The sequence below is a fragment of the Bos grunniens genome, chromosome 12 (genome assembly GCF_055505025.1).
Source record: "Bos grunniens cultivar Pamir isolate PY7600 chromosome 12, Bosgru_T2T1.0, whole genome shotgun sequence".
Taxonomy (NCBI): Eukaryota; Metazoa; Chordata; class Mammalia; order Artiodactyla; family Bovidae; genus Bos; species Bos grunniens.
In genome coordinates this window covers 91,247,183-91,273,853 of record NC_141176.1, presented here as the reverse complement: position 1 = coordinate 91,273,853, position 26,671 = coordinate 91,247,183, and the positions used below count along the sequence as shown (strand labels likewise).

The window sequence follows — 26,671 nt, the reverse complement described above, 5'->3', positions numbered from 1 at the left end:
AGGAAAGACATCATTAAGCCTTTCTATTTTGTAGACTTTTATTCTAAAGTTACTTTCAGCACGAAATCTCTCACTTCTAGTCTATTACCGAAGCAAATAAGAAAATGCTAGTGTTAAGTCTTGTCCCTGTTAAGTGCATTCTCAAATATATTTCTTCCAACATGAGGCAGCAGTGAGCAATGCAGCTCATAGCAATTTTTAGACAATGGCTTTTACCAGCAAACGCAGCGTCCCTGGAGGGCAGGACGGGGAAAGTGATGGGGCCTCTGGGATGAGGTCCTGTCGCCCTGGCGGCCCTCGAGAGTGACTTTCTCTGTCCCCAGGGTGAGAGAGGGCCTGTGGGGCCTCCCGGTTTGCCTGGATTCGCCGGAAATCCCGTGAGTCTTGGGTTGTTTGATGAGGGTGTGATCATTCCTCTCTCCTCATTGAACTCCTTTCCCTTTCCTTCCCCCCACCCGTACCTTAATGTTCTTTGGAGGAAAACAAAACTAAGGCCAACGTTTTCTTTTCTAGGGACCACCAGGGTTACCGGGAATGAAGGTACGTTGTTTTACTTCCTGGATTCATTCCAGGCGTCTGTGTAAAACAGATGCCATGAGAGGTAAACTTACTTTAAATTACTTTGGTTGACCGGTTGCCTGTTAAGCTGTTTGCCTAAACTCTGCTCCATTAAAAGAGCACTGAAGTCCTGCACACAGAATTATATTTTAGAGCCTAAAGCTTCAACACCAGGTCCGTTTCTTCATAGGAAATAAGCGGTGATGGGAAGCCTAGTTTGAGGGGGAAATGTAACAGACGTGGGTCCCTGAAGCTCCTTGTCCTGAGCCCCGGGCGGTGCTGTGAGCCCGTCTCGGCAGAGAAATAGCCAGTGGGGTGTGCGAGGGCACGCTTGTGCAATGTGTGTACACCACATGTATACAGCACACACACATGAGGATGGTGGAGGGAGGGAGAGGGAATTAAAATACAAATATAGTAATGTAGAATGTTTTATATATTGTATAACACGCAATACATGTGCATTGTTCTACAATATTTACTTATTCTCATTTATATTGCATATTAATCTAATTCTATATGTTTTGATATATAATTACAATATGTTGAGATAAAGTAGATTCCTTATTTTGGGGAGGTGTGTGACTGTGAGGGTTGCAAGTCCACAGTCCGAGGGGCAGGGATGCAGGCTGGAGACCAGGGAAGGGCGTGGGTCTGGTTTTGGAGGCGGTCTCCCTTCTTCCTGGGAGTCAGTCTTTCTTCTCAACCGCTGGGGTGCGTGGCCCCCAGCCTCTCCTCCCCCAGGGTGGAATGTCATCTGCTTTATTACCGTAGTCCTTCACACCTGCGGATGTAAATGCCCACCTCGTCTAAAAAGGGCCTCCCTGTTGGCCTCAGCCTGGCGCATGCCCGAGTCTGGGCGCCGGGGCCGGGCCACGCCGGCACCTACAACGCATCCCCTGCTTTTCTGAACGTGGCTGCGCTGGGTCTTGTCCTGAAAGATGACCCTTCCTTTGCGGAAGCGGCGGGTGCACACAGCCTTTTGACCAGAACCGGGCCCCTGTCTAGACCCCCACCTGCCCGGGGCCCCCACATCCTTCCATTCAGCGGTCCACGTGCTCTGTCTTCGTGCTGGTTGTTAAGATGAGTGACCAGAGGAGACGGCCGGTCGGCTTATCCCAAGCGTAGGTGGAGGCTGAACCGCAGACCTGGGCTAGTCCCACACCAGCGGTGCGTGCCCCCTACTCCATGGGCGTTCAGTCTCTTTCCATGAACACCAGTGTTTGTGCTTGTCTTCCACCCCCAGGGAGATCCAGGTGAGATTCTGGGCCATATACCAGGGACCCTGCTGAAAGGCGAAAGAGGATATCCTGGACAGCCAGGAGCGCCCGTGAGTACTGGCTGGACGATTCCAAGCTTGAGCCGAGTGTCCGCCTGGGTTGCATCTTAATTCTTCTCTTTCTCGGTGATTACAGGGCTCACCAGGTCTGCCAGGACTGCAAGGCCCCGTCGGCCCCCCAGGATTCACTGGACCGCCAGTAAGTCTGGGGGTGGGGAGTCTCTCTCTGAGGCTGTCATTCAGAGAACAACCGTGTTGAGGTGTGAAGACTCATAAAATGGAATGAACACTTTAGCCTGGATGGGAGGGAACTTGGGGGAGAATGCATACCATGTACATGTATGGCTGAGTCCCTTTGCTGTCCGCCTGAAACTCTCCCAGCGTTGTTTACCGGCTGTGCTCCAGGATAAAAGAAAAAGCTGGGCCAAAAAACTTTACACGGTGGTGACCCTTTCAATTCGGATTCAAGAATGAACTTATATATATATTTTTAAAATTTATTTATCTTTTTAATTGAAGGATAATTGCTTGACAGAATTTGTTGCTTTCTGTTTAGTGGAGTATAGTTGACTTACAATTCTGTGTTGGTTTCAGGTATACAGCAGAGAGAATCAGTTACACATAATCCCCTCATTTTAGATTCTTTTCCTGTGAGGTCATTACCGAGTGTTGAGTGCAGTTCACTGCAGTGTAGTGGACTCTTGTTACTTATCTGTTTGAGCTTCTATATTAAGGGAATTTTTGATTGGTGTTTGTGGTCCGTATGCCCCCAGAGCCGTGGGGAAAGGATTATAAAGAGGTGTCACATGTCACAGGCGGAGACATCCCCCTGCGACATGTGAATTACTTGTGGGGCTGCGAGGATGCCAGCGTGTCCCGTGAGCGGGGGATGCAGAGACGGACAAGCAGGCTCCGCCCTGGACCTTCACTCGTGGGAACACAGTCACATCCAGGAACCTGCTCTCCTGGGGGCTGTGGACACAGCCCAGGCTGTGAAGAAGCTGAGCTGTGTTTGTAGTGACGACTAGAAGCTGAGCTCAGAGATCAGCTTCTGGAGGCTCTGCTCTGCTATCAGCCTCCTTCACAGCTGATGATTCTCCACAGAAGGGCAGCATCAGCTCCTCCTACTCACACATTTTGGGAGCAAAAGAGAGTTCATATTAACAGAGCTTACTTGGGAGTGCCCCGTTCACTAGGAATGGGTGATGTGAGAATGCCATCCTCACTTGAGCCCGCCTGAGAGTCCTGGGGTTTGGTGGTGGGTTCATCCACTCTCTGATCGCCCAGCACACGCTCAGCTCAGTGCGTTCCACCGGGAACCCCTGGGATTATAAGGGATTTTCATCCCTGTTAGTAATTATCTTGGACTAATTTCTGGTTGCTCTCAAAGGTTAACTGTTGTGTAGTACAGGAAAAACATGTAATATCCAACAAAGTATCGCGCTAACCATGGCACCTAAAGATAACGTTGGTACAAAAAAGCACACCAGGGTTGTGAACCGTATTTAATTGAAATGCTCTGTCTTCCAGGGCCCTCCAGGCCCTCCTGGCCCTCCAGGTGAAAAGGTAAAGATTGTTTTCCATTTGTCTTTCTTTGGCGTTAGTGTGAGGCCGTCGTGACGTTGCTGTAACTCATTCTTTAGTCTCTGTAAAGTATTTCGGGAAATTATAAGTTTTATATCTATCTCTATATTTAACATGCCTGTTCACCTATCCATCAGTCCATCAGTCTATCTAACTTCTCTGTCAATTAATCCGCTCATCTATTGATCTGTCAATTATTGATCTATTGATCTTTCCTCCTATCCATCTGTCAGTCATGGAATCATTGATGTTTTCCTTAGTTTTCTAAAACCACAGTTTAAAAATCTTGAATTTTAAAAGTGGTTTCTATGGGATTCTTCTTCAGTAATACTTTAGCAAAGCTTTTAATAGACACTGAATGCAGCATGATCACAGCTTTCTTGAACGTATCAATATTACGTCTTTATGGGATGAAGCTCTTGCTTTAAATGTGCCATCTTGTTGGATTTCGTGTCAAATCTGTCAGATGGTTTTGAGCAAAGTGGACAGTGCTGGTAACGGAAGCCTGCCTTTTCATCGACAGGGGCAGATGGGCTTGAGCTTCCAAGGACCCAAAGGTGAAAAGGTGAGTGCTCTTTCTCTGGGGCGTTTTCTGGCCACAGTCCCAGGTCTGAGCAGGATAAGGGTTCCGCCTCCGGGGCTCCCCCTGGACCCTGATGGCCGCAGTCACCCTTCTCTGAACGTTCTCGCATACGTTAGTGTTTGCTGGAGGCCGCGGCTAGAATGCACTGGGTGACTCCGTGTGGGGTCTGACCCACAGGTGCAGCTTTAGCGAGGCCACTGTTCTCCTCTCTGTTCACAGCGGTCGGTCACAGTGTCCTCAGGCAGTGACAAAGCCCGAGCTGGGCTTCATCCTAAAAGGGTCAAATGTCGTGGCCGTTCGTGGCACAACCATACCGAACGCTTAAGGATGAGGCCACTGGACCCGAGTTGGGAGGAAAAGCGCCTTGGAGGCAGGGAGGCACAGACCGGAAGGGGAGGCCTCATCCTGGGCGAGAGAGGCCGGCCCTGGGTCCCTGATGCTCTGGGGGTGCTCTGCGCCACTTGGCCTGGACCTGGCCGGTGAAACGCGCTCTGAGCACTGGCTGCTGGGATTGCGGCAGGACCCGGTTCCCAAGCCGCTGCAGACGATGGCCACGTGGGGTGGGCGACCGTGGGCCTCCTCTTCTCAGCCCAGGTTTCCAGCCCGCCTTTTCGTAAACCTCAGAGGAAAGGGATTCTGCGGCAGACGCAGTGGAGGTCTTTGGAGCTCAGTCGCTGCGTGGTGCCGAGGTTTCGGTACTTCCCGCTTGCCAGCAGTGGGGCTTCCAGGAAGGAATCCCTGACACTTCTCTCCTCGTTGGCTTACACGAAGAGAGCTTTCCCTCTGGGCACTCCGAGGCAGCCCGTGCCCTCTCCTCCACGCCATCAAATGTGTCAGGCCAGCTTCTGAGAGCCCGTGCGTTACACGTGCTGCCTGTCTTGATGCACGGTCTGTGCACGTGTGCACACATCCATGTGTCCTCCAGCCGTTCAAGTTCCATTGTTACGGGGTGGCGGCCGCCCTGACCGCGGAGCGGGACAGCCTTCTCCTGGCTCTGTATCCTTAGTGGGCTGTCTTCCTTCGGAAACTTGATTTTCTGCTGCGGCGAGGCCAGGCTGCTACAGAACACAGTCATGTTTTTTAAACAGTTCTATTCTTGGTGTTTCCTCCTTCCGCCTTTCTCCTGCCAGTATAATTATTTTTATGCCCAATTAACCCCTAATTTTTGCCTCCTCAGGGTGATCAAGGGGTCAGCGGGCCCCCAGGATTGCCAGGACAGGCGCAAGTCATCACGAAAGGAGACACGGCCATGCGAGGCGAGAAGGTAGGGGCGGAACGTGTCCAGGGAGCGCCGCCTTCCTAATCCTGAACGGTTTTGAAGGGTAAAGACAGATTGGGTCAAAGTTCAGCTTCTCCAGTTCTGTTCACCCTGACCTGGAAGACAGGGGTGTGGACTCCCCACTGTATGAGAAGTGAGCCCCTTGAGAGCAGAGGCGGCTGCTCTGGTTGCAGCCAGAGGCTGGAGGCCGACCTCCCGTGTGAGGGTCACGGTGAGGACGGCCGGGGCTGCGGCTGGGGGGGTGGGGTGCAGCTGAGGGTGGGGGAGGGTCAGGTCCCGTGGACCGCGCGAGCTCTCTGTGCCGTCTTTATGTCCATCACCCAGTCATGGCAGGAAGTGAATGCTCCAGACCAGTGTGAGTTTCCTGGTTACTGTAACAGGAGAAGCTGTGTCTTCCTTGTGCCTGTTCCGTGTAGCCACTGCACAGTACTCATCTTTCTTTTATAACTTATTTTAGGGTCAAAAAGGTGAACCTGGATTTCCGGTAAGCACCAAAGTTTTGTTTATCGTTATTATTTTGTGTGAAAGACAGTCATGTATTGGTTTTAGGTTACAAGCTTATTTCACCTTCTTTGGAACATTTACTTAATTTAGTAGTTTATTTAAATGTACAAATGAATCTAACCCTTTCTTTTTTTTTTCTGTTAAGGGGCTGCCAGGGTTTGGAGAGAAAGGAGAACCTGGAAAACCAGGGCCCCGTGTAAGTGCTTCTGGAGCCCTCTCCTTCCTGGTGTGAGATCATTTCTCCCCCATTGCTAGGACCACAGGGTCATAGGAGCACAGACTCCAAGGGCTCTGTAGGGGGCTTTCTGAAGCCCTGGGAGCAGGAGTAAGGAGGGAGTCGGCGTTAGAAGAGGGGCTCCCAGGTGACACAGTGGTAGAGAAGCCACCTGCCAGCACAGGAGACACGGCTTCCATCCCTGAGTCAGGAGATCCCCTGGAGGAGGAAATGGCAACCCGCTCCAGTATCCCTGCCTGGAGAATCCCATGGACGGAGCTGAGGCTTATTCAGAGGACTGCCCCTTCTCCTGCCAAGACAGCACGTCCACTCCATCACCCCCGTCTCGGTTGGGCCCTCACTGAAGAGCCACCTGTCCACCTGCTCAGAGCATCTGGGTGCCCAGCTGCTCCGATGCTTCCCACGCCCCGAGTGACAGGAGACCCACCACCTCCAACAGCCGAGAGAGTTCAGTTTCTTCCTGAAGCGACGCGTGGAAACCTCTGTGAGCGTGACACAGCGGTGTATCAGCCACCAAACACCCCCTTGCCAGTCGGAAAACCTCCCTGGTATCAGCTCTGCAGCCAGGTCGTGAGGTCATAGGAGACTCGGAGTGCATCGACCTCCAGTTTTTAAACACTGTAAAGTCTTTTGTAGCCCTTTCAGCTCATGGTGATTTAATGTGTCTTCCATGACGTATTACTGTAGTGTGGCCAGCTCACCCAGAGAATTCACACAGTGTAATAACTTGTATTTGATTCAAACCCGTGGTGTTAGAGCAGAGCTATCACTCTTATTTCTGCACTACTAATATTTAAATTTTTATTGTACAGGGAAAACCAGGAAAAGATGGTGAAAAAGGAGAAAAAGGGAGTCCAGTGAGTATTTCTCTATGATTTTTTAAAAAGCAAGCCGTTGCTCTTACTCGCTTATAACTGTTGCTGCTTTCTGTCCCATTTTAGGGGTTTCCAGGCGACTCAGGGTACCCAGGACAGCCTGGCCAAGATGGTTTAAAGGTGAATGGCGACCCTACTTTCTTTGTTTTTTGCCTTTATTTTGCCCAACCTAAAAGTTTTTCCTAAAGGACCATGCACTCAAAGAAGAGAAATTATGTTATGTCCCGTGTGAGGAAACACGACTTAGTGGTTCATTTGTGTGCATATGTTTTTAAAAGAAAAAATATAAACTGTTCCACTCAAGTTTTTAATGTGGGTTTTTTTTGGAGTAGATTAGTTTTTCCCAATTATGAAACAAAGTAAATGCAGGAAGATATAGAAAAAGAAAACTTGTGTAATTTTCCTACGATTGACTCAGAAATGGTCAGAAGTCATAACTGTCCCACGTGTTCACATATACGTGAGCTTCTAAAAAATGGGACTGCATGATTTAGCTGACTTTTTCCCTTGACGGCATAGTGGGGAGATATTCCAGTGTTGTAAGTGTGGTTATATGTCAACACTTGGGATGCTCGTGCCTTTTTCCGCATGGTATTGGGTCTTTTCCATATTTTTCTGATTTTAAGTATCAGAAAAATACTTGTCATTTCCCACCATAAATTCCTAAAATGTATAATTTTGGAGTTAATGTTTAGACCCGTTTCTGGGGAAGCTTTTGCCACATGAGATAAAATTGCCCTCAGAAGAAAGAACGCTTCATCAGCCTTCCATCTGACATCTGTTTGTTATTGAACTTAAACAAATACTTGCCAATCTGATACTCAGAGAAAACTGTGGTTTTATTTACTTATTTTTGTGTGTGGGTTTATTTTTCTCTTTGAATCATGAGACTAGGTAATGTAAATCTTCATTAAAATAAGAAATGGATTGGAAATATTCATCTCTGGATTGGAAATACTCATCTCTAACAGTAGGGAGAGGACCTCAGGGTTTGCTTAGCAAAGCCTGTGACAAAGGGAGAAATCTTTCTCTAAGGCTGTAACTTTATGAGAAAGGCAATTCTTATAGGCTATAAAAGGTAAATTTGTTTAGAATATATTAGCTAAGGGTTTTTTTAAAGTCCCGTGATTATCTAAAATCTTTTCTTGTATTCAAATAAGAAAAATCAAAGCATGTTAATTCTGGTTTAACACGTTTAAAGCCTTAGCTTAGAAGGAAAAAAATGAAAAAATAAATAAAAGTAAGTGAAAAATGTGCCTTCATGAAATAATGTGCATATCTTAGGACTCTTAAAAGTATTATTATAATTCTTACATAAGAACATTGCATATAAAACGATTTAGTTCTTGAGTTTTTCATCTAATATATGTTAAATTAAGCCTCAGAGTCATAAGAATTTATCTACCCGATGTTTTCAAGTCATGCTGGATCTTAAGGGGAAAGGAAAAACACAAGTTTCCTTTTATTATGACTTTCAATGCAGGTTTAGACACTTACACCTGAAATCCTCAACTAAAATGATTTCTTTAAGAAAATACATTTAGCCACCCTAAGCTTTCATATCATTTTATTTCATTTATTGTTAATTATTTTTTAAAAAACGACTGTATAGGACTTCCCCAGTGGTCCAGTGGGTTAGCCTGCGTTTCCAGGCAACCATTATAATTAAAAAAATACAAGTGAAGTTGTTGTTCTCTTTCAGGGAGAGAAAGGTGAAGCAGGTCCTCCCGGGCTTCCTGGAACTGTGAGTACCAGTGGCACCTGCTGTCTGTGAGGCGGTTTGAAAAGAGGGAGAGAGAGAGACGGGCTGACCCGTCGCCTTGGCCACACGCTCCACGACCTCCCTAGAGTGACGTTGACGTAGGGGGTGCATGTGATTTGAGCCGACAGTTTGTGTTTTGCATCATGTGGTGTTTGGTATTTACTCATCACATTTGGACACTTTCTGCCTATGTTTGACAACTCAAATGAAAAGAGCTGCATGTGGATAACAATATTCGCAACACATTCTGAAACTTAAATGAAAGGTGTGGTAAGGAAAAAGATAATCAGGGAAACAGATCATCGACTGCTCCAGAGGAACTGTGTCTGAAGGGTGGTAGACACCCTGTCCTCGCATTTCGGCAGCTCAGAATTGGGGTGAACTGCTTCCTCCTTTTTATTGAGGCTCACAGAGCCTTTTTCCTGTCCCATATTCCAAGGGCCTTAAAGAAGGGTCCCCACTTCTGACCTCTTCCAATGAAAAAAAAATGGAGTGTTCCTGTTACATATTTCCTGAGGAAATTTTAGGCAACTTTTGGGATAATACTCTTTTAAGAAGTCTGTTCTTGCAGCTTGTGTGAGCACTGAGATATTCCATACCTAAACCTCAGAATTCATATATTTCTAACTTGCCTTCACTGGTAGAGCCTCTGCCAAGCAGAGTATTACGAAAGGAAGCAGAACTGCCTGGCAGAGTTCACTGCACGGAGAGCAGTGGTTCTGTTTTCCATGCGCCCCCCTCCCCGCCACCTCCTCCTCTCCCACGTTACTTCTCTGCTTTCACATGCCTTGAAATAATAAAAACTGTGTGTTTCTTTGTCTGTGCTGTAATGTACATCCCAGCCCCTGCTGTGCCGTGTGATGATCTTTTCTTCCGTAATTCAGGTTATTGGCACGGGACCGTTGGGAGAGAAAGGAGAGCCCGGGTACCCAGGGGGTCCGGGGGCGAAAGGGGAGACAGGTCCCAAAGGTGAGGTCCTTTCCTGCCTCTCTCCCTCCCCCTCCTCCTCCTGCTCCCGGGACTACGGGCACCCGCAGCACAGAAATTCTCGTCACAACCCTCCAGTGAACCAGGCTCAGTTTGTCCCACTCTCTCTGCCCCTGTAGGTTTCCCAGGAATACCAGGCCAGCCAGGCCCTCCAGGTGAGCGTCCGTAACGGAATCTTTTAGAGTATTTGTACGCTTTCTGTGCCGTTTCCATTCTGAACACGTTTATCCTCTGTGCTGGTTAGGTACTTGCATAAAATGGTTAGCAATTTTGTTGCACGTTTTTCTAGTTCTGAAAACAAGGTGTGCTCCTGGGACAGTGTTTGCTTTGTAAATTGCATGTTAGCAGGTACTTAGACGCATGCATTTCTTCTCTCCCTGGCTGTGACTCAACAGCCTCCCTTTCCATGGTTCCCAGGGGTATGGTCGCCTTTCTGAAGACCACCCCCCCACCCGCCCCAAGCATCCTTGCTGTCCCTTGCTATCTGTCTGGAATGCCTCGGCTTGAGACAGGACTCAAGGCTGAAACCTCTTCTAACTAATCTAATCAACCTTAATCTTGCTGCTTGGGAGATTCCTGCGTCACTGAGCTTGTGCTAAGTCTGTGCCTGTTTTGTGCTAGTTTTGCATTTCTAACGGGCCGAGTCATCGGGAGGCTGGGGGCTGCACTTCTCCGTAGCACGGATGCCTGCTGTGTGCACTGCGTGCATGAACAGCGCAGAGGTAATAAATGCTCAGCTCGGAGCCCTCACGTGCCCCAGGACTGATCCCGCACGGAGAGCTCTCAGTCTTACCGAGGCTTTGGTTTTGTTTGTTCTTTATTTTTAATTCTTATTGTTCTTTGTTATTTTATTTTTCCCTTCCTGACAGTTCTTAGGTTGAAAGTTCTCCCAGAGCCCCTTCCTTTAGTTTTATGGGAACAGATACCACCACCAGCCCCCCTGACGCCCCCACCATCAGCAGTGGCTCAAGGCTGGCTTTCAGCGCCCTGCATACCTTTTTGCTGCTAAAGTTTGGGCATCTGCCCTTAAAATCATCCTTGTCCATCTCTCCCACCCCCGTCTTCTCCATGGTCTGAAGCTCGCTGGACCTCCCGGGTGCTCTAGTGAATAGGTCACTTCCGGTCTCCCTTGCCAAATCTGCTTTCTCAGACCTCTTATCTGACCCCATTAGCATCTTAAGCTGTGGTTTTTAGAACCCGTCTTTGAAGCTGCCCCGTCCTTGTCTGCTTTCAGGCCGCCCCGCCCGCCCTCTGCTGACCGTGGAGGCCCTCGCCTCCCTGCCAGCCTCCCTGCCTCGTGCGGATCACCGGGGCTCAGGTTCACAGCTGGGGTCCGGGTCCAGCCGTCCTTCCTGGGAGCTCTTCCCCGCTCCGCTCTGCTGTTGCCTGGGCCAGCTCTTCAGGGTCACCTCCCTGTCCACCCTCCTGCTGCGGGCCCTCTCGGAGGCTGGCTGTCCACTCTCTGGAGCAGCAGTCGCTTCCCCCGTGGCCGCCTGGACCACTGGGTCCCGAGCGCTTCATCCAGACCCCTGTGGGCTGTCACAGGCCCCTGCGATCTTGCCCCCACAAAACTCAGGGGGGCCGAACTCGCCTGCCCGCGCTCGCTCCGCCCACCGCCGTGGCATCGCGCTCTTCCCCAGGGTCGCCTCCCCGTCCTGACTCCTTTTCAGCTGGTTCTGGCCCAGTTCCCACCCGCTCTGCGTGCTGTCCACGTCTGTTCTGCTGAGCTGCGTTTCTGTGCCTCTTCTCTCTGAGCAGACATGGAGCGTCCTCTGTCTGGCCTTCTGGGGCCGCTGTGCTGAGGGGACGCACAGATCTGAGAGTGGGCACAGTGAGCCCCTCACAGGGACTTCGCAGGGAGCCCCGGCCCAGCTGCATTTACCTGCGACAGCTGGTGCCGTTCTCACTGTTTGAGCAGCCCGCCTTCAGCGGTGGTCTGCTGGTCGTTTTCCCAGGAACAGAGCGAAGGGAACCAATGATTCTATCGTGAGACTTGGTGTTGTCTTGTACTGTGAGGGTCTCTTCTGCTTCCAGGCTTCCCTACTCCGGGGCTGATTGGTGCCCCCGGCTTCCCTGGCGACAGAGGAGAGAAGGGTGAACCGGGCTTGCCGGGCGTGTCGCTGCCAGGACCCAGTGGAAGGGACGGGCTTCCCGGCCCCCCTGGCCCCCCCGGGCCCCCTGGGCAGCCGGGCCACACAAGTGAGTACCTTGTGGGCGTGTCCCGTCCAGGACGGGTGCAGGCAGGGCTCAGCGGGGCTGGGGGTGGGGTGCCCGAGTTCACGTGCCGAGCCAGAGGCTGGGTGTCCAGTGACTTACGGATTATCTGCATCTCACGTGGGTGTCTTTGCCAAGTTAGTCACCGCAGCAGGGATGCTGCACATGAACTAATGAAGCTGGGTTAGGGGAACAAGAGCCGGCTTAACCTGCATCTGAAGGTGGGAAGCAAGCTGGTACTGACACAGACACGTGTGCGTGGGCGCACACACAAACACACATGCACACACACACGCATGCACGCACACGTGCACACACGCACACACACACATGCGCACACGGAGAAGGGGCTGCTCTGTCTGTGTGGTAACATAGTAAGTGGCTTCAAATCCGAACGGTAGTTTACCTGGGTTTTTCTCATCTGTCCACCATCAAAGCTGAGCACAGAGCATGAACCTGTTGACTCAGTGAAGGGGGTTCTGTGGCTCCAAAGTAGCCCCAGTGCAGAGTATCAGAACCTTTGAGGGGACTTGAGCTAACGGCCCAGGGGGCTGGGTCTACACTCCAGCTTGTGGGGAGTGTCAGGACCTTTCAGGGGACTTGAGCTAACGGCCCAGGGGGCTGAGTCTACACTCCAGCCTGTGCAGAGTGTCAGAACCTTCCAGGGGACTTGAGCTAATGGCGCAGGGGGCTGAGCTGACTCCATCCAGCCTGTGCACAGCAGAGCGACTGCAGCGTGGCTCCTTAGGCTGCTGGAAGGGGCTCCCGGAGGTGCCCATGGTTGACTCCCGGAGGGCAGACCCAGCTTCACGGAAGGACTTCTCGTGGGTGAAGCTCCATAAGGAGGCCAGATATGCCGTAGACGGCATGAGTGCCTCCAGATGGGCACCCTCACTGGGAACTCGGAACCCAGAACCCAGTGGTGTGCTTTTCCTCGTTAACGGGTCATGAGTGCATCCACTGTGACTTCCCGGGGACTCCCATCCCTTCTGATGAGAAACATGGAGAATGAAGATCAAATAGCGAAGTCCTAGAGGCATGCAGCACAAAGGCACGTTTCTCTGCATTTCTGAGAGAAGCTTGTGGGCATCAGAAGGGCCTTTGGGTGCTCATTCACTCATCCCTTGGTCACTTACTCGTTCAACAAACATCGGCGTGCCTACGATGCCAGGCGCCACCCTGAGACCTGGGACAGAGCCCACGAAACAGTCCTGACCTCCTGGGCCGTGCACCGTGAGGCAGAGACCAAGTAAATCAGTAGCTGATGGGGTAGCAGCTGGGGCTACAGATTCAGGAGGAAACGAAGGCAGGAGGGGAACAGAGGTCGGGGTGTGGGCAGGCGGGCCGTGGGGTATAGTTTTAAATCGAGTGATCGGCAAAGAGGCTGGTGAGAAGCCAGCCGTGGGGAAGTCTCGAGCCTTCTCTTAGTATTCTGCCGGTTTTGAAATGTGAACAGCTCCCGTGGAAAGACGTGAACTTCTCCCCGCCGTGGATTGTGCGGGGCGTGGGAGTTGAATGCCTTGTGACGTTTACCCTCTCGGTTTCCCAGTTTCCTTTGCAGGCTGTGCAGATCAGGTGGTGCCCATCACAGTGTGTGAAGTGGTGATTGCATAAATGAGAGTTTTGCACAGATGGGGCTGGTGTGTGGGCTGCGGACGCAGGAGCTGCAGCCGTGGATTGCTGGGCTACAGTCGTGACGGGTGACCGGTGCAGCCCGAGTTGAATCACTCGCTCTGTCCTTTTCCTTCTAAGATACCGGAGAAGGAGGTGCTAACTCTATCACTGTGTGTGTCCAGAAGCGATGCTGTTTTTTGGAACCACAACAGACGGCGTGTGTGTCACTGCAGTTCATGTTCATGCTTCTTCACGTCAGTGACGCTCAGGGTTGAATCAGAACAATTAGGGGTGTTTTCCCACGTGCAGCCCGCACCTCTGAAATAATGAGCACTTTGCTGTGAGTCTTCTCAGCAGGAAAAAAAGGCATAAAGTTTCTCAGGTCTCTGTTGACCTCACAGATGTAGGATATGGACAGCCCGTCACTCTTTGAGCCTCAGTTTCTGAATCTGTAAGGATCATGGGGTGTACTTTGTCGTAAGGATGATGGTGTGTACTTTGCAAGATAATATGAAATAAGGTTCAGGACGGGGCTCAAGAGCTGAAATACGTGTTAGAATCATAAAGTAGAAACTTTAGCTGTGACGGCTTTGTGACGGGGAGCGGACGGACGCTCTGTGTGCTGGTTGCGCTTTACAAGTTAACGTACTGGGACTGTATTTTGTCCAGATCACAGCTGGATTCCTAGTACTTGTCAGAAAGCCTGAACACAGGGTCATTTTGTAACAGAGACTGAATTAAGAGCCGGTGAGAACACCTGGCTTCAGCTTGGTGGGCGTGATCCTGTAACTGTTAAAAATCCATTTCAGATGGAATCGTGGAATGCCAGCCTGGGCCGCCAGGGGACCAGGGTCCTCCCGGAATTCCAGGGCAGCCGGGGTTGACGGGCGAAGTTGGAGAAAAAGGTAAGAGGTTTAATTGTTCAAGAAAGGGTGACTGTGCTTGGGCGTGTGATACATTCCTTCATACGTACCAGCTTTGGGCGGATGTGGGTACATTCTTCATTTGAAGCTGTCTTCAAAGTCCCTTCCTTGAGACGCCTCCCGATGGCCCTGCTGAGATTACTGGGTGCTGGAGAGACAGTTATCACCGGGGAGGCAATGGGGGCCTTGAAGTCAGAGTCCCTCCCTGTGGTCAGCAGATTAAATTCCCAGATTGATATCTCCGTGCGGTCCTCTGGTTCAAAGTCCGAGACTCCATTCTCCAGGAATGCACATCTTTCCAGCCGTCAGCCCAATCACAAGTGTGCACACAGGATGTTCACACCCCTGTCTCAGTTCCCTTAATCGATGTGAGCAGCTCTGAGATGGTGGGTCTGCCGACTCTACCCGGGGCTCTGTTTTATCTTAACCTTCTCAAGGGTCTGTAATGCCAGCCCAGGACCCAGCATAATCCCCTCACAATCTTGGGAACATGGCTCATCTCTGTACAGACAGGCCTGCCTTAGCATGGACTAAACCAAGGATGCTCTGGTATTTATACAGTATGGCTCTTAATGCCCAGAACAGAGACAGCGTGGCCCCCACAGGACTGATCCCTCTGGGCCCCACGTCTGGCTTTAGATTGCAGAGAATCTGCACTCTTCAGAAGTTTAACATGCAAATGCCTGGAAAACGTCTCAGCACTTTGACAACCATGTACATTGCAGAACCCTAGATACAGTCGAGGTTTAGGACAAAGGCACCAAGACATCCCAAAGGCCTTAGCGTAGTTTGAAGATCAAGAGGCAAGAGATTCACATTTCCAAAAAAATGCATGTCCTCCCGTCTTCCGGCTCTGGGGTTCCTCTCATCGTCCCTCTTCCGTGTCAGGTCAGCTCTTGATTTTGTTTTTACTCCCCTGTGTCATCTGTCAGCCTGGAACACAGGTTCAAAGTCCCGGAGTTAGAGGGGCAGTTGCCTAAGAAACGCTAAATCAAAGAGAAAGATGATGGGGAGTTTCAGAGTTAAGAGACAGAAGGATGCAATTGTGTCATCTCAGGCTGATGAGCAGAATGGAGTTCTGGATCACGGTGGATTGAGGCAGGGCCTGTCCCTCTGCAGGACAGAAGAATGGGGCTCCTTAGAAGGGTCCCCATGGTCACCTGTGACCGTGCTGAGGGCAGAGGGCAGGCCCCGTGTCAGGGACCCACAGCCCCTGGCAGCTGGATGCGTCCGGGGCGGGCGCTGGGTGGACGGTGCCTCTCCTGCGCTGCCACTGTGCTGCAGGGCTTTCTGCTCCCTTGTTCCGCATAATGCTCCGTGTGTCCTGTTTTAGGTCAAAAAGGAGACAGTTGCCTCGTCTGTGACACAGCAGAGCTTCGTGGGCCCCCAGGGCCACAGGGACCCCCCGGAGAAATAGGTAAGACCCCCAGTGTGAAAGGGACTGGGTTGGGATTTGCTTCATTGGGTCAGAACCTTCGCAGTGAAGCGCGTCTTACATGCCTGACCCGATGGTCTGCATCAGTGTTAAAGCAAGAGATGAGAAGTGGACCTGCCCTTCCAGGATTTGTCCATTTTGTCGAAAACGATCAAGATGGCCTACAAATTCAGTGTCAGGAAGGTTTCCTAGTGAAAGGGTGGCAGCAGGTGGTTCACACAGCTCTGAAAACTTCCTCATCTCAGAGGAGGTCACCGCCTGCTTTGGTGGAAGTGTTCCCCGGATGCGCGAGCAGGGATTCGTAACCATCCGGAGTCAGGGGTCGTGGTGTGCATTCCAGGGTCACTTCCCCACTTCTGAGCCCATTTTAGGCATTTTTTGGTCATTACTCTCTTGAGATTCTTTAAACATCACGCACTTTGTATAAAATCTTTGCACTTCTGAATCTTGAAGAAAGAGGAAGTATTTCGAGCTTCCTAGAAGTTAGAAAGTGTCTTGTCAACGCTGTGCTGAATTTTCCCTCCCTCTGTCTCTTGCAAGGTTTCCCAGGACAGCCAGGAGCCAAGGGTGACAGAGGCTTGCCCGGCAGGGACGGTCTGGAAGGACTGCCCGTAAGTAGACCAGCCTGAGTTCCTGTATGTGTTACAAGCTCCACTGAGCAAACCAGCAAAGGCGTATCTTTTTGCATCTGCAAGTGGACTCTTGCTTTATTTGGGAGCCAGTAAAGGATTGCTTTGTGGAACAGTTAGAATTACCCGCCATGTCCTTCCTGACTGATTGAGCTGAGAACGGGCTGAAGCATTGAATCCAGAACCCTCATCCCAACTTGCTGGTCTTCTCACCCGGTCAAAATTCAGCAGCCACTTAACCTGTGTCCAGGTGTGGCTCAGCGCTGGGGGGCTCTTTCCCACGGGGCCTCGAGGGGCTCTTGCAGCCAATGGTGCCACGAAGGGTCACGCCAAAAGCCGCGCAGGTGAGCTGTTGGCTTTCTGCATGACCATCCGTCCTCCACCAGATAGCCTAGGACTCCTAAAAGCCGCGCTGGGGAGCTGTTGGCTCTCTGCATGACCATCCATCCTCCACCAGATAGCCTAGGACTCCTAAAAGCCGCGCAGGTGAGCTGTTGGCTCTCTGCATGACCATGCATCCTCCACCAGGTAGCCTAGGACTCCTAAAAGCCGCGCTGGGGAGCTGTTGGCTCTCTGCATGACCATCCATCCTCCACCAGGTAGCCTAGGACTCCTAAAAGCCGCGCTGGTGAGCTGTTGGCTTTCTGCATGACCATCCATCCTCCACCAGATAGCCTAGGACTCCTAAAAGCCGCGCTGGTGAGCTGTTGGCTTTCTGCATGACCATCCATCCTCCACCAGATAGCCTAGGACCCCTCAGTGAGTAAGCTCGGCAGTGATGGCTTCTATGGTGTCGGGGGCAAACGGACCTATCTTCTTCTGGAAATCTGAGCTATTCGTTTATTTTCATTATTGCAGATATAGATTTTGAAAATTCCTATCACCAACATCTATTATAAAGATGCTTTTTCAAACCTGTAAAGGCAATATCTCAATCTCAGGATGTGAAAACTTTCAGTTAAACAGAATATCAGTTTCTCAACCTTTCTACTTTGTTTTAAAAGGAGTCATTGAGTAGGAAATTATAGTAATGATCTTAAATATTGAAGGACATGACTTTCGTGTGTGTAATCAGCTTCTCTGCTAAAGCTTTTAGACCTCTGGGGTTTCTTCTCACACGGTCTTTGTTCTTCTAAGTTCAGTAAGCACTAAGCAGCTTCTCCAATTTCTTTCATTCCTTTTTTCTTTTCATTTTTCTTTTGTTCTAAATTGAACATTAAATCTTTAGCTTTATTCTTTTTTAGGTGTGCAAATTACATTTGTAGTTTAAAAAGATATTTCTGAAGGTTCTATAAAAGTGGGCCAGGCCAAGAGTGAGTTGAGATAGGAATGAAACAGCTGGAATTCAATGGTTTTCTCCGTTTGAAGTCAGATCACGGGCCTCTGCTCTCCAGAACTTCCCCGGTGCCTGGGGAGCTGAGTTAGAAGTCGCAATTGTTTAAAATATTTCTAAATAAGTTGTAAGTTCACAAAGCTGGGAATGCTGACTGTGGTGGGGATCAAAGTCGGAACCACTTTGAAGGCCACAGACAGCGTCTGGACGTGGTCTTTATCTCCTTGGCCTTTCTGGAATAAAGACTTCCTGCTTCGAGTCTGCCTGGAACCTGATTCAGACACCCACCCCTAGATCCAGCCCCAGACCCAATAAAAATGAGGAAAAAGAAAGGAAGGGGGATGGATGAGGAGAAATCATGATGAAGAAAAAATGCAGAAGATGTACAGCAAAAAGGCAAATCCCTGAACCTTGTCCGTCAGAGCTCCTTTCTTGGGATAGAAGGAAAACACTTCTAAAAACTGTTCTGTGGGTAAATAACTTGAGACGATGATGGTTTTCCCTTTGGTAGGTGCAGTGTCACAGCTCCATGGTTAAACTAGCTCGGAAATGTGGTCCCCTCATTTCGCATTTGGCTGGAGGCTAAAAGAGGCTCTGCAGACCAGGAGAGCCAACTGGAAAGCAGATTCCAGTGAAAACCCCTCTGGTCCTGCACTTGGCTAGGGTGGCGCTTCTGAGACATGTCCTCTGAAGGCCGAGAGTTTGATTCTGGGGAGCAGAGTCCACTCTGAGACGCTGAAGCCCAGCCCCCAGCAGGTCTGGGGTCACTGGGAATGACCTGCGTTGGTTGGATGGAACGTCTCCTGAATTTTCCCAGGGCGGCACACTTTTGGGAAGACGAATGTGCAAGTCGTCAGATCTCCAGTTTGTGCAGCTGAACCACCAAGGCAGCTTTTGATTCTTCAGTATTTATCTTAAGGGATGAGAATCAAAAGACCTTTAAATCGTTTAGGATTAAGAAGGTCTGTGGCAGAGAAACCACATGAGATGTCCTTGGGGTGTAAATGTCACTTTTCAAAGAAACCCTGGATTTCTCCCTCAATGCCTGACAAGGTCATCGGTATGGGGGAAAAAATTGTATTTTTCCCACCCTGTGCTCATAGTATTAGAAAGCACTGTATCTCTAAGCTGTGAATCATCGACACAACATAAGAGGTGCTTCTGTTTTGAGAAGTTCTGCACTGGTTGTAATTCCTTACCCTGGCATTAATTTTTTATTGATGGATATTGCTGGTTCAGCATGTCCTTCCTCCAGCATCTCCCTCTTGGAGACAGACACACGGAGACAAGAAAGAAAGCCTTGGAGCCTTGGTCTTGCCCTCAAAGCCCTGAAAAGCTAGTAGAGAGATGAGCAGGCAGTGAATGTCCCTGAGAGCAGGGAGGACCCCAGGCTGCAATGTGGTAACGTGGGAACAGAGCTCCTGTCTGAAGAGGTTTCTGAGTTTAGCTGGGCGTCATCACCGACTCAATGGACATGAGTTTGAGCAAGCTCCGGGAGTTGGTGATGGACAGGGAGGCCTGGCGTGCTGCAGTCCATGGGGTCGCAAAGAGGTGGACACGACTGAGCGACTGAACTAACTGAACTGAAGGATGCACGGGAGCTAATATTAACTCGGAGAGAAAACGCTACAAAATACCACAGCAGCTTTCAACCAAGTAATGACTTCTCCCTGACCCCTGCTAACCTTCCCAGCGGGTGGCTGGCGGAAATACTGCGTGGCCCCTCCGGGGACCAGCACACGTAGGTCGAGCGTTTTCCCTGATCCCCCAGGAGAGCTGAGCGAAGTGTGCTCGGCTCCCAGGGGCACTTCAGCCCAGGGCCAGCTCCGACCAGCGGTGTCTGTCCAGCGGCACTTTCTGCCAGGATAGACCTCCTCGGTCAGCACTGTCCTGTTTGGGCACCCCTGGCCGGTGGTGGCTACTGAGTCCTTGAAGTGTGGCTGTGAGACTAAGGAACTGAGGCTTAATGTTAAGTTTTTAAAGAGTAGTGGGCAGTGCAGCCTTTTCCCCCCTCTCCCGACTTCTGGAAGAGCCCTGGCTGTTTTTGGCTGTGTCTTTGAGAAGGGGTAACTGCCCGTCTGGGCGGAGCAGCCTCCCCACAACTGAGCTGGCACCGTCTGACTCCCCGGAGGCCAGATGAGCAGACACATGTCAGCCCCACGGTGATGCCTCCCTAGCATGCCAGCCCCCAAACCCCTCTGAGCCGAGCCCCCACGTCTGTGTCCGAGGCAGGCTTTCCTAAATAACACCTGACTCCACGGGGCCCACAGGGTGTAGGGGGACCCAGGATGGGCTCTGCGGCGGGAAATCAGTACTTTCTGGCATGCGGTCCTGGACATATCACTGACCTCTGAATATTAGCTCCTCACCTGCAGAGTGGTCGTTCCCGTGGTTTCCCTGCAGAGTTGGGTTAAGAGTCAGGGGTGCCCCAGGATGGGACACCTTGCAGGCGTGTGGGGAATGGGAGCCGTGTTGACGTCTAAAGCTTGTGTAGAGTTGGGTGTCTCCCTGCCCCCTGGCTCTCTCCATTGAGGAGCCCAGGTTACACATAGACACAGATGTGTGCTTGTGTGAGTGCGTGTGTGTGTGTGCATGTGGTTCACAGACATCCAAAATCCATTTAAAAGGGAGTTTACAAAAAGGGGCTCAAGCCACACGAATCCTGCCTAGTGAGCAGGGAGCCTGCAGACTCCTCTCAGAGAGCAGCTCACTGAGACAGTCGTTGGAAGCCCTGGCTCTTCCCTCTGCTCGGGAGGCTGGAGGAAGCACCTTCCAGGGGTGTGGGCCTCCCTTGAGGATCCTGCCTTCCAGGAGCTGAGAGATAGTCTCTTGGGAAACTTACTTGTGTTCCATTGACGGCTCAGCATCGTGGTTACAGAGCTGGCCGGGTGCTCACCACGGGCGTCTCCTCTGCCCAGGTGCCTTGTACTCTCTCATCTCTTCCGGAATTAGGGCCATGAGCATGGAAGGGAAGCTGCGTTGATTTCAGCACTGGCCAGACGTGGAGAACGTGGCTGTTCCCAGCTCTGGCTCTGGCTCCTGGGCCCAAGGAGTCTCAATCCAGCCCCTGCCAGTCAGAGCTGACCTGTTCTGGGCAACGTTAGCAGTTGTGAAAGGCAAGAAAGTCACCGGGGACTGGCCCACGGGCTGGGGACAGCTGCTTTTCTGTGCCTGCCCCTGCCAGCAATCCCTCCTAAAGGCATTTTCAGGGCAATGCGGCAGTGAAGTCAGCTCAGGGCTTGGTCACAGAGCTGCTGGCTGGCTCCCAGATGGGGAACGAGGAAACCTACGCCCGTTCCCACTTGCCCAGGCATCCTGGCTCCTCCTTGGCTCTGCATTGCTCTCTGGACCAGCGTCTTTGCCGGGGGCATCATCAGGTTTTGTTCTTGCAGGGTCCGCAAGGTGCGCCGGGGCTCATGGGCCAGCCGGGAGCCAAGGGCGAGCCCGGTGAGATCTACTTCGACATACGGCTCAAAGGCGACAAAGGAGACCCCGGCTTCCCAGGCCAGCCCGGCATGCCAGGCAGAGCGGGCTCCCCCGGAAGAGACGGCCAACCGGGTCTGCCCGGCCCCAGAGGCTCCCCGGTAGGTGGATTCCCAGACTCTGAATGTGTGCTTGACGGATGGATAGGTAGATAAACGAGTCATTGGTATCATAACTGCCTGTTTCCACTCGGGGGTCATTGTCATAGACAGACTCGTCTCTCGTCCCCTGGGAAAGCTGTGGTCTGTAAACTCGGGAGCTGAGGACCTCGCCTTGAACAATGAGATGATAAGGGGGCCACTGTCTTCTGATGGATCTGGGGGAACTGAAAAGGTGCCCAGCTGCTGGGTGGGAGGTGAAGTTTAAAGTTAATGGCGTTCAAGTCACCCTTTCAGAGAAGATTCCAGAGTAAATGCCTTCCTCTGCGGCGTGTGCCCTGGTCTGGGGGGAGGCAGGCAGGGTGATCGCTCTGCTGAGACGGAAGAATGCGGTTTCGCTGATTAACTGCAGGTTGACCTTTGCTGACGGGTCAAGGTAAACGAGGAGCACAGCCACGCTAGACCCTGGTCACTCATTTACCGCAGATGCTGGGAGTGTGCGCTGGGTCGGAGCGCTGGTATGTCTGCTGATAATGCTCTCTTTTTCACTGCAGGGTTCCGTAGGATTGAAAGGGGAGCGTGGCCCCCCGGGAGGCGTCGGATTCCCCGGGAGCCGTGGCGACATCGGCCCTCCGGGGCCTCCAGGCTTTGGCCCGATTGGCCCCATTGGTGACAAAGGACAGATAGGCTTCCCAGGAACCCCCGGGGCCCCAGGCCAGCCAGGTGAGGCCCGAGGTCCTCGGGTGCTGCCCCAGAGCACCAGGAGCCTGGGCTCAGCCAGGTGCGGGTGTGGGTCTGGTTTCAGTCCTGCCAGGAGGTGGACTGTGGCCTGGACAGGTCCTTCCTTAGCATTCCCGTATGTCATCCCTTCCTTTATGAGCTGGGCTGGGTGATGTGTGTCACATCTGGATGACAAGAAGTTGAATTTAAGGTAATTTCCTTGTAAATAACTATGCCATGCATGGCAGCCCTCTCTAGTATTCTTCCCTGGAGAATCCCATGGGCAGAGGAGCCTGGCAGGCTCCAGTCCAGGGGGTTGCAAAGAGCGGGACATGACTGACGCGGCTTAGCACCAGCACGCACATGCCGTGTGTACCAGCGAAAATCAGCCCTTTCTGTGGATGGTAAACGAGCATAAGCCCCTGCTCCCTTTTTCCCCGATGCGTGGCCCGTTTTGGCTTCTGTGTCTCCCAGGCCATGTCCTTCCCACCTCTCCGCTGATTGCACACACTCAGTGACTGACCCACAGTCACGTCGACCTGGCTCTTTAGCTCCATGCTAGTTTAAGTCACCTGAGAGTTTTCGTGTTGCTCTGGGTGCCACGCATGCTGCTTTGTAACCGGAGAGGAAGCAAGCCTGAGCTCCCACCCTCCCAGAGCCCACCACCTGGGCGTCAGCAGAGGCCATGGGGGGCAGGCTGTGTGAGCGGTCCCACGGATGTGCTCCACGGCATCGCCGTCACTGGTTCATCGTCAGGGACCGCAGGGAAGGGGGCTCGCCAGGGCCCGCACACAGCTGCTCACTGTTAGCTGACTGTGATTCACTGGAAGGACTGACGCTGAAGCTGAAGCTCCAGTACTTTGGCCACCTGATGTGAAGAGCTGACTCATTGGAAAAGACCCCGATGCTGGGAAAGATTGAGGGCAGGAAGAGAAAGGGACGACAGAGGATGAGATGGTTGACGCGATAGACGTGAGTCTGGGCAAACTCCAGGAGATGGTGAAGGACAGGGAAGCCTGGCGTGCTGCAGTCCATAGGGTCGCAGAGAGACTCGACCTAGCGACTGAACGACAACCGAGGAGAAAGGGAACACTGACATGGTTGCCTGCAGAACTTACAAAAGAAGAGGTCAGGAGTGACCGGTTCACAGAGGACAGAGGACGTGAGCTTTACTGAGACGTTTTAAAAGTTGGAGAAGTGAGTGAAAGGTGGCTGGGGATGATTCCCGTGGCGTGAGCAGGAAACCCCGAGGAGTGAAGTGACTCAGCGGTGGATGGTCAGGGTTTCCAGGAAGAGCTGCCCACCATCCCGAGCCGGTGTCCAGCCTCAAGTTCCACCAGTCTCGGCCCCACTGGGAGCCGTCATCTCCCTGTGAGATGACGTGTAGAGTCATCACGACTCTACACATCATCTCAGTGTAGAGTCATCAGCTCAGTACCACAGGAAATGCCAGCAGCCTTTGATGGAAGTCCAAACCCAGCTTTCTGTGTCGGTTATTCCTAACGTCATTGCTAGGTAATCACTGGTTACTTGGCCTTAAGTTAGGACTTACTTGTTTGCTGTTTAGCAAGGATCTGAGAAATGTCTCATTCATGATTCCTTTCGGGGCAGGACATCCTGGGCTTGACTTAGGAAGCCCTTTGGTCTTGGAGAACGGGCCCTCCTACTCCTGATTCCCGGAGCACTGTCTCGAGTGTTCTTTGTGCTTCTCGAATCTGAACATGCCTGCTGCTAAGTCGCTTCAGTCGTGTCCGACTCTGTGCGACCCCACAGACGGCAGCCCACCAGGCTCCGCCGTCCCTGGGATTTTCCAGGCAAGAGTACTGGAGTGGGTTGCCATTTCCTTCCCTGAATCTGAACACTTGCAGAGTGTAAATAGGAATCAGCTTTTTTTCTCAGCCAGAAATCACCACCATCAGAAAAGCCAGTGGGGTACACAGAGGTAGGTCTTGAGAGGATGAGAAGAAGGCTCCCAAAGGTTGAAGGCTAGCAGTGCTGTTGGTCAGTCTCCACATTCCGGAAGGTCCCTGGGCCATTCCAGACCCCGGCAGCTCTGGGGTTAGAGACCCAGCTGCTCTGATCGGCCAGAGCTGTGTTTACTTTGAGGATCGTAAAAGCCTCGTCCCCAGGCCTGGGCCTGATAGCAGAGATGTGTTGGGGTCAGGCCCCGGCGGTTCCCACAGTCTGAAGCTAACAAGAGTGCCGCCGCCCTCGGGAGGGCCTCATTATCCTGAATTCTTTAACGTAGGCGATGATTCAGTGGCGATGAGGCCCGTGGTCCTTCCCTGACACAGCTCAATCCTGACACCCAGTGGTCCCCTCAGGCACGGGCGCCCGGGGCTGGGCCTGCCCCTCCCAGCTTGCAGAGGGAAAGGAGGCTTTTCTGGGCTGCTGGCGATAACCCTGCTCGTGTCACCCGCGGAGCAGGTCCTGAAGATGGCTTCCAGCGGACGGGCCTCAGAGCAGCGGAGAGCCAGTCCCATCTGAGACACTCAGAGGGGCCAGCCAGAGGGTCCTGACTTGGACAGATGGTGACCCGGGGTTGCCTTGCCCTCTGTGTGCAAAGTTTTCAGCTTTTCGTGACTCTTGTTTTGGACACGTAAGGGATGCCTGTGTCGACCAAATGTCCGGGTCAGTCTGGACGTTTGTGAAGAGGCAGTCGGTCTCTGTGAGAGAGGCTTCAGTGGGAGGAAGGCAGGGAGGCATGTGGACAGGGCTGCTCTCCCGGATGTGAGGCTGCGGCCCTCACGCCGAGCGTTTGTTCTCTTTCCCCAGGTCCCAAGGGCGAGGCGGGGAAAGTCGTGCCCTTGCCCGGCCCCCCTGGAGCAGAAGGACTTCCCGGGTCCCCCGGCTTCCAGGGGCCACAAGGTACCCTTAGGATTCTCACCGGTTCACCTGGGGGCCCCCTGGGAAAGTGCTCCTGTTCTCCTCTGACCACCGGCCTCTCCCGCTGCAGGTGACCGAGGTTTTCCTGGAAGCCCCGGAAGGCCGGGCCTCCCTGGAGAGAAGGGCGCCATCGGCCAGCCTGGGATTGGATTTCCTGGGCCTCCCGGCCCCAAAGGTGAGCCCTGCTGGGGCCTCACGAGGGGTCTTGCTCACGTGCGGGTTTGGGGACTTCCCTGGCAGTCCAGTGGCAAAGACTCCACTCGGTCAATGCACGCGGCGCGGGTTCAATCCCTGGGCAGGGAACCAGGTTCCCGTGCGTTGTGTGGTTTGGCCCAAGGATTTTTGTTTTTTAAAGATCCAGGTCTGCACTGGGAGATCCGGGCTGGTTTTCTAACCAGGCAACAGGGATGCCCCGACCTCACTCAGAGTCCCCAGAGTCTAAATCGCCATTCCCAGTCTGCTAATACTGGTGTGATGTGTTTGCAGGGAGCAGATAGGAAAAAAAGTTTGCAAAGAAGGAAAGGAACGGAGGGACAGGACAGAGGGAGAAAGAGGAGGGGGTGGCCGGCACCGTGAGGGGTCCCTGCCCCAGCTGCCCCCTACCAGGCCCAGCATGGTCTCATCTTCCTTGCTGACCCCCTCAAGTCTGTTCAAGTTCATCTGAGCAGGTTAAAGAAGTGGAGGATGTCAGGAGTAGTGTTTTACATTGATTTACATAGATTTTTTTGACTCTTCCAAACAGGCGTTGATGGTTTACCTGGAGACGCTGGACCTCCTGGGAATCCGGGTCGTCAAGGCTTCAACGGCTTACCTGGCAACCCCGGTCCACCTGGACAGAAGGTACGTATCGAGCATTCCCCAGATTGCTGTCCACATCGCTGTGATGAACTGGGCACGTAAATCATAGGCTGCTAATCCCACGGGGTGTGTTGGGTCAGCGTGTTTTATGTGAAATAGCATCAGACAGGAAACACCAGGGGACATGGGGCAGCACGCAGCGCCGCGTCTCTGCAGAGGAATCGCTTTTTTCCGCTTCGCGTCTGTGCTGTTGCCCGTGTGCGTCCTGGGTCTCCGTGTGCAGCGTGTCCTTTCAGGAGTGGAGGGAGAAAGCAACATGAAGCCCCCAGGGAGGGTGGGCCGCAGCCGCTCTCAGCTTCCGTGATAGGGACATTTGGGCCCAGGAATTCGTGGTGATGGGGACTGCGCTGAGCGCTGCGGGGTCCTTAGGCGCCTCCTCCATGGCCCGAGCCACAGATAGCAAAAGAGCTCCCCAAGTGCACGCCAGGTGTGACAGCCCACAAACCTCGGCTCGGAGGGTCACCGGCTTCCCTGTGCTGCTGGTCTCCAGGGCGAGCCTGGAGTTGGTCTGCCGGGACTCAAAGGCCTGCCCGGGATACCTGGCATCCCCGGCACCCCCGGGGAGAAGGGAAACGTCGGAGGACCGGGAATTCCTGGAGAGCACGGCGCCATCGGCCCCCCAGGCCTCCAGGGGCTCAGAGGTAACGTCTTACGGGCAAATCCAGCTGGTGGCAGGGAAGGGGCCTGTTTCTCGTGTGGCCTCAGAGCCCCTACGAGGCCCCAGTAAATGTTTGTTGAATGAATGATGAGAACCCTGGACGGCTTCCCGGCACCTGGTGTGGTGGGTGCTGCGCCCCGACACGGCCGTGCCCCTGTGCGAGTGGTCACTCTT

General features: G+C 52.4%; 1 protein-coding gene across 2 annotated transcripts in view; it reads left to right on the top strand.

The window, feature by feature from the left end:
• COL4A1 (collagen type IV alpha 1 chain) overlaps window positions 1–26,671 on the top strand; it is a 132,839-nt gene that overhangs the window by 82,482 nt on the left and 23,686 nt on the right. For both annotated transcript variants that reach the window (XM_086330560.1, XM_086330561.1), the window contains exons 7-30: window positions 324–377; window positions 514–540; window positions 1,805–1,888; window positions 1,974–2,036; window positions 3,368–3,403; window positions 3,945–3,986; window positions 5,182–5,268; window positions 5,741–5,767; window positions 5,933–5,983; window positions 6,835–6,879; window positions 6,964–7,017; window positions 8,600–8,641; window positions 9,544–9,628; window positions 9,766–9,801; window positions 11,681–11,845; window positions 14,284–14,379; window positions 15,731–15,814; window positions 16,373–16,443; window positions 21,187–21,378; window positions 21,930–22,098; window positions 24,871–24,963; window positions 25,052–25,156; window positions 25,724–25,821; window positions 26,330–26,480. In XM_086330560.1, coding sequence (XP_086186686.1) covers window positions 324–377; window positions 514–540; window positions 1,805–1,888; window positions 1,974–2,036; window positions 3,368–3,403; window positions 3,945–3,986; window positions 5,182–5,268; window positions 5,741–5,767; window positions 5,933–5,983; window positions 6,835–6,879; window positions 6,964–7,017; window positions 8,600–8,641; window positions 9,544–9,628; window positions 9,766–9,801; window positions 11,681–11,845; window positions 14,284–14,379; window positions 15,731–15,814; window positions 16,373–16,443; window positions 21,187–21,378; window positions 21,930–22,098; window positions 24,871–24,963; window positions 25,052–25,156; window positions 25,724–25,821; window positions 26,330–26,480 — 1,957 coding nt within the window. The remainder of the gene's footprint in view (window positions 1–323; window positions 378–513; window positions 541–1,804; window positions 1,889–1,973; window positions 2,037–3,367; window positions 3,404–3,944; window positions 3,987–5,181; window positions 5,269–5,740; window positions 5,768–5,932; window positions 5,984–6,834; window positions 6,880–6,963; window positions 7,018–8,599; window positions 8,642–9,543; window positions 9,629–9,765; window positions 9,802–11,680; window positions 11,846–14,283; window positions 14,380–15,730; window positions 15,815–16,372; window positions 16,444–21,186; window positions 21,379–21,929; window positions 22,099–24,870; window positions 24,964–25,051; window positions 25,157–25,723; window positions 25,822–26,329; window positions 26,481–26,671) is intronic.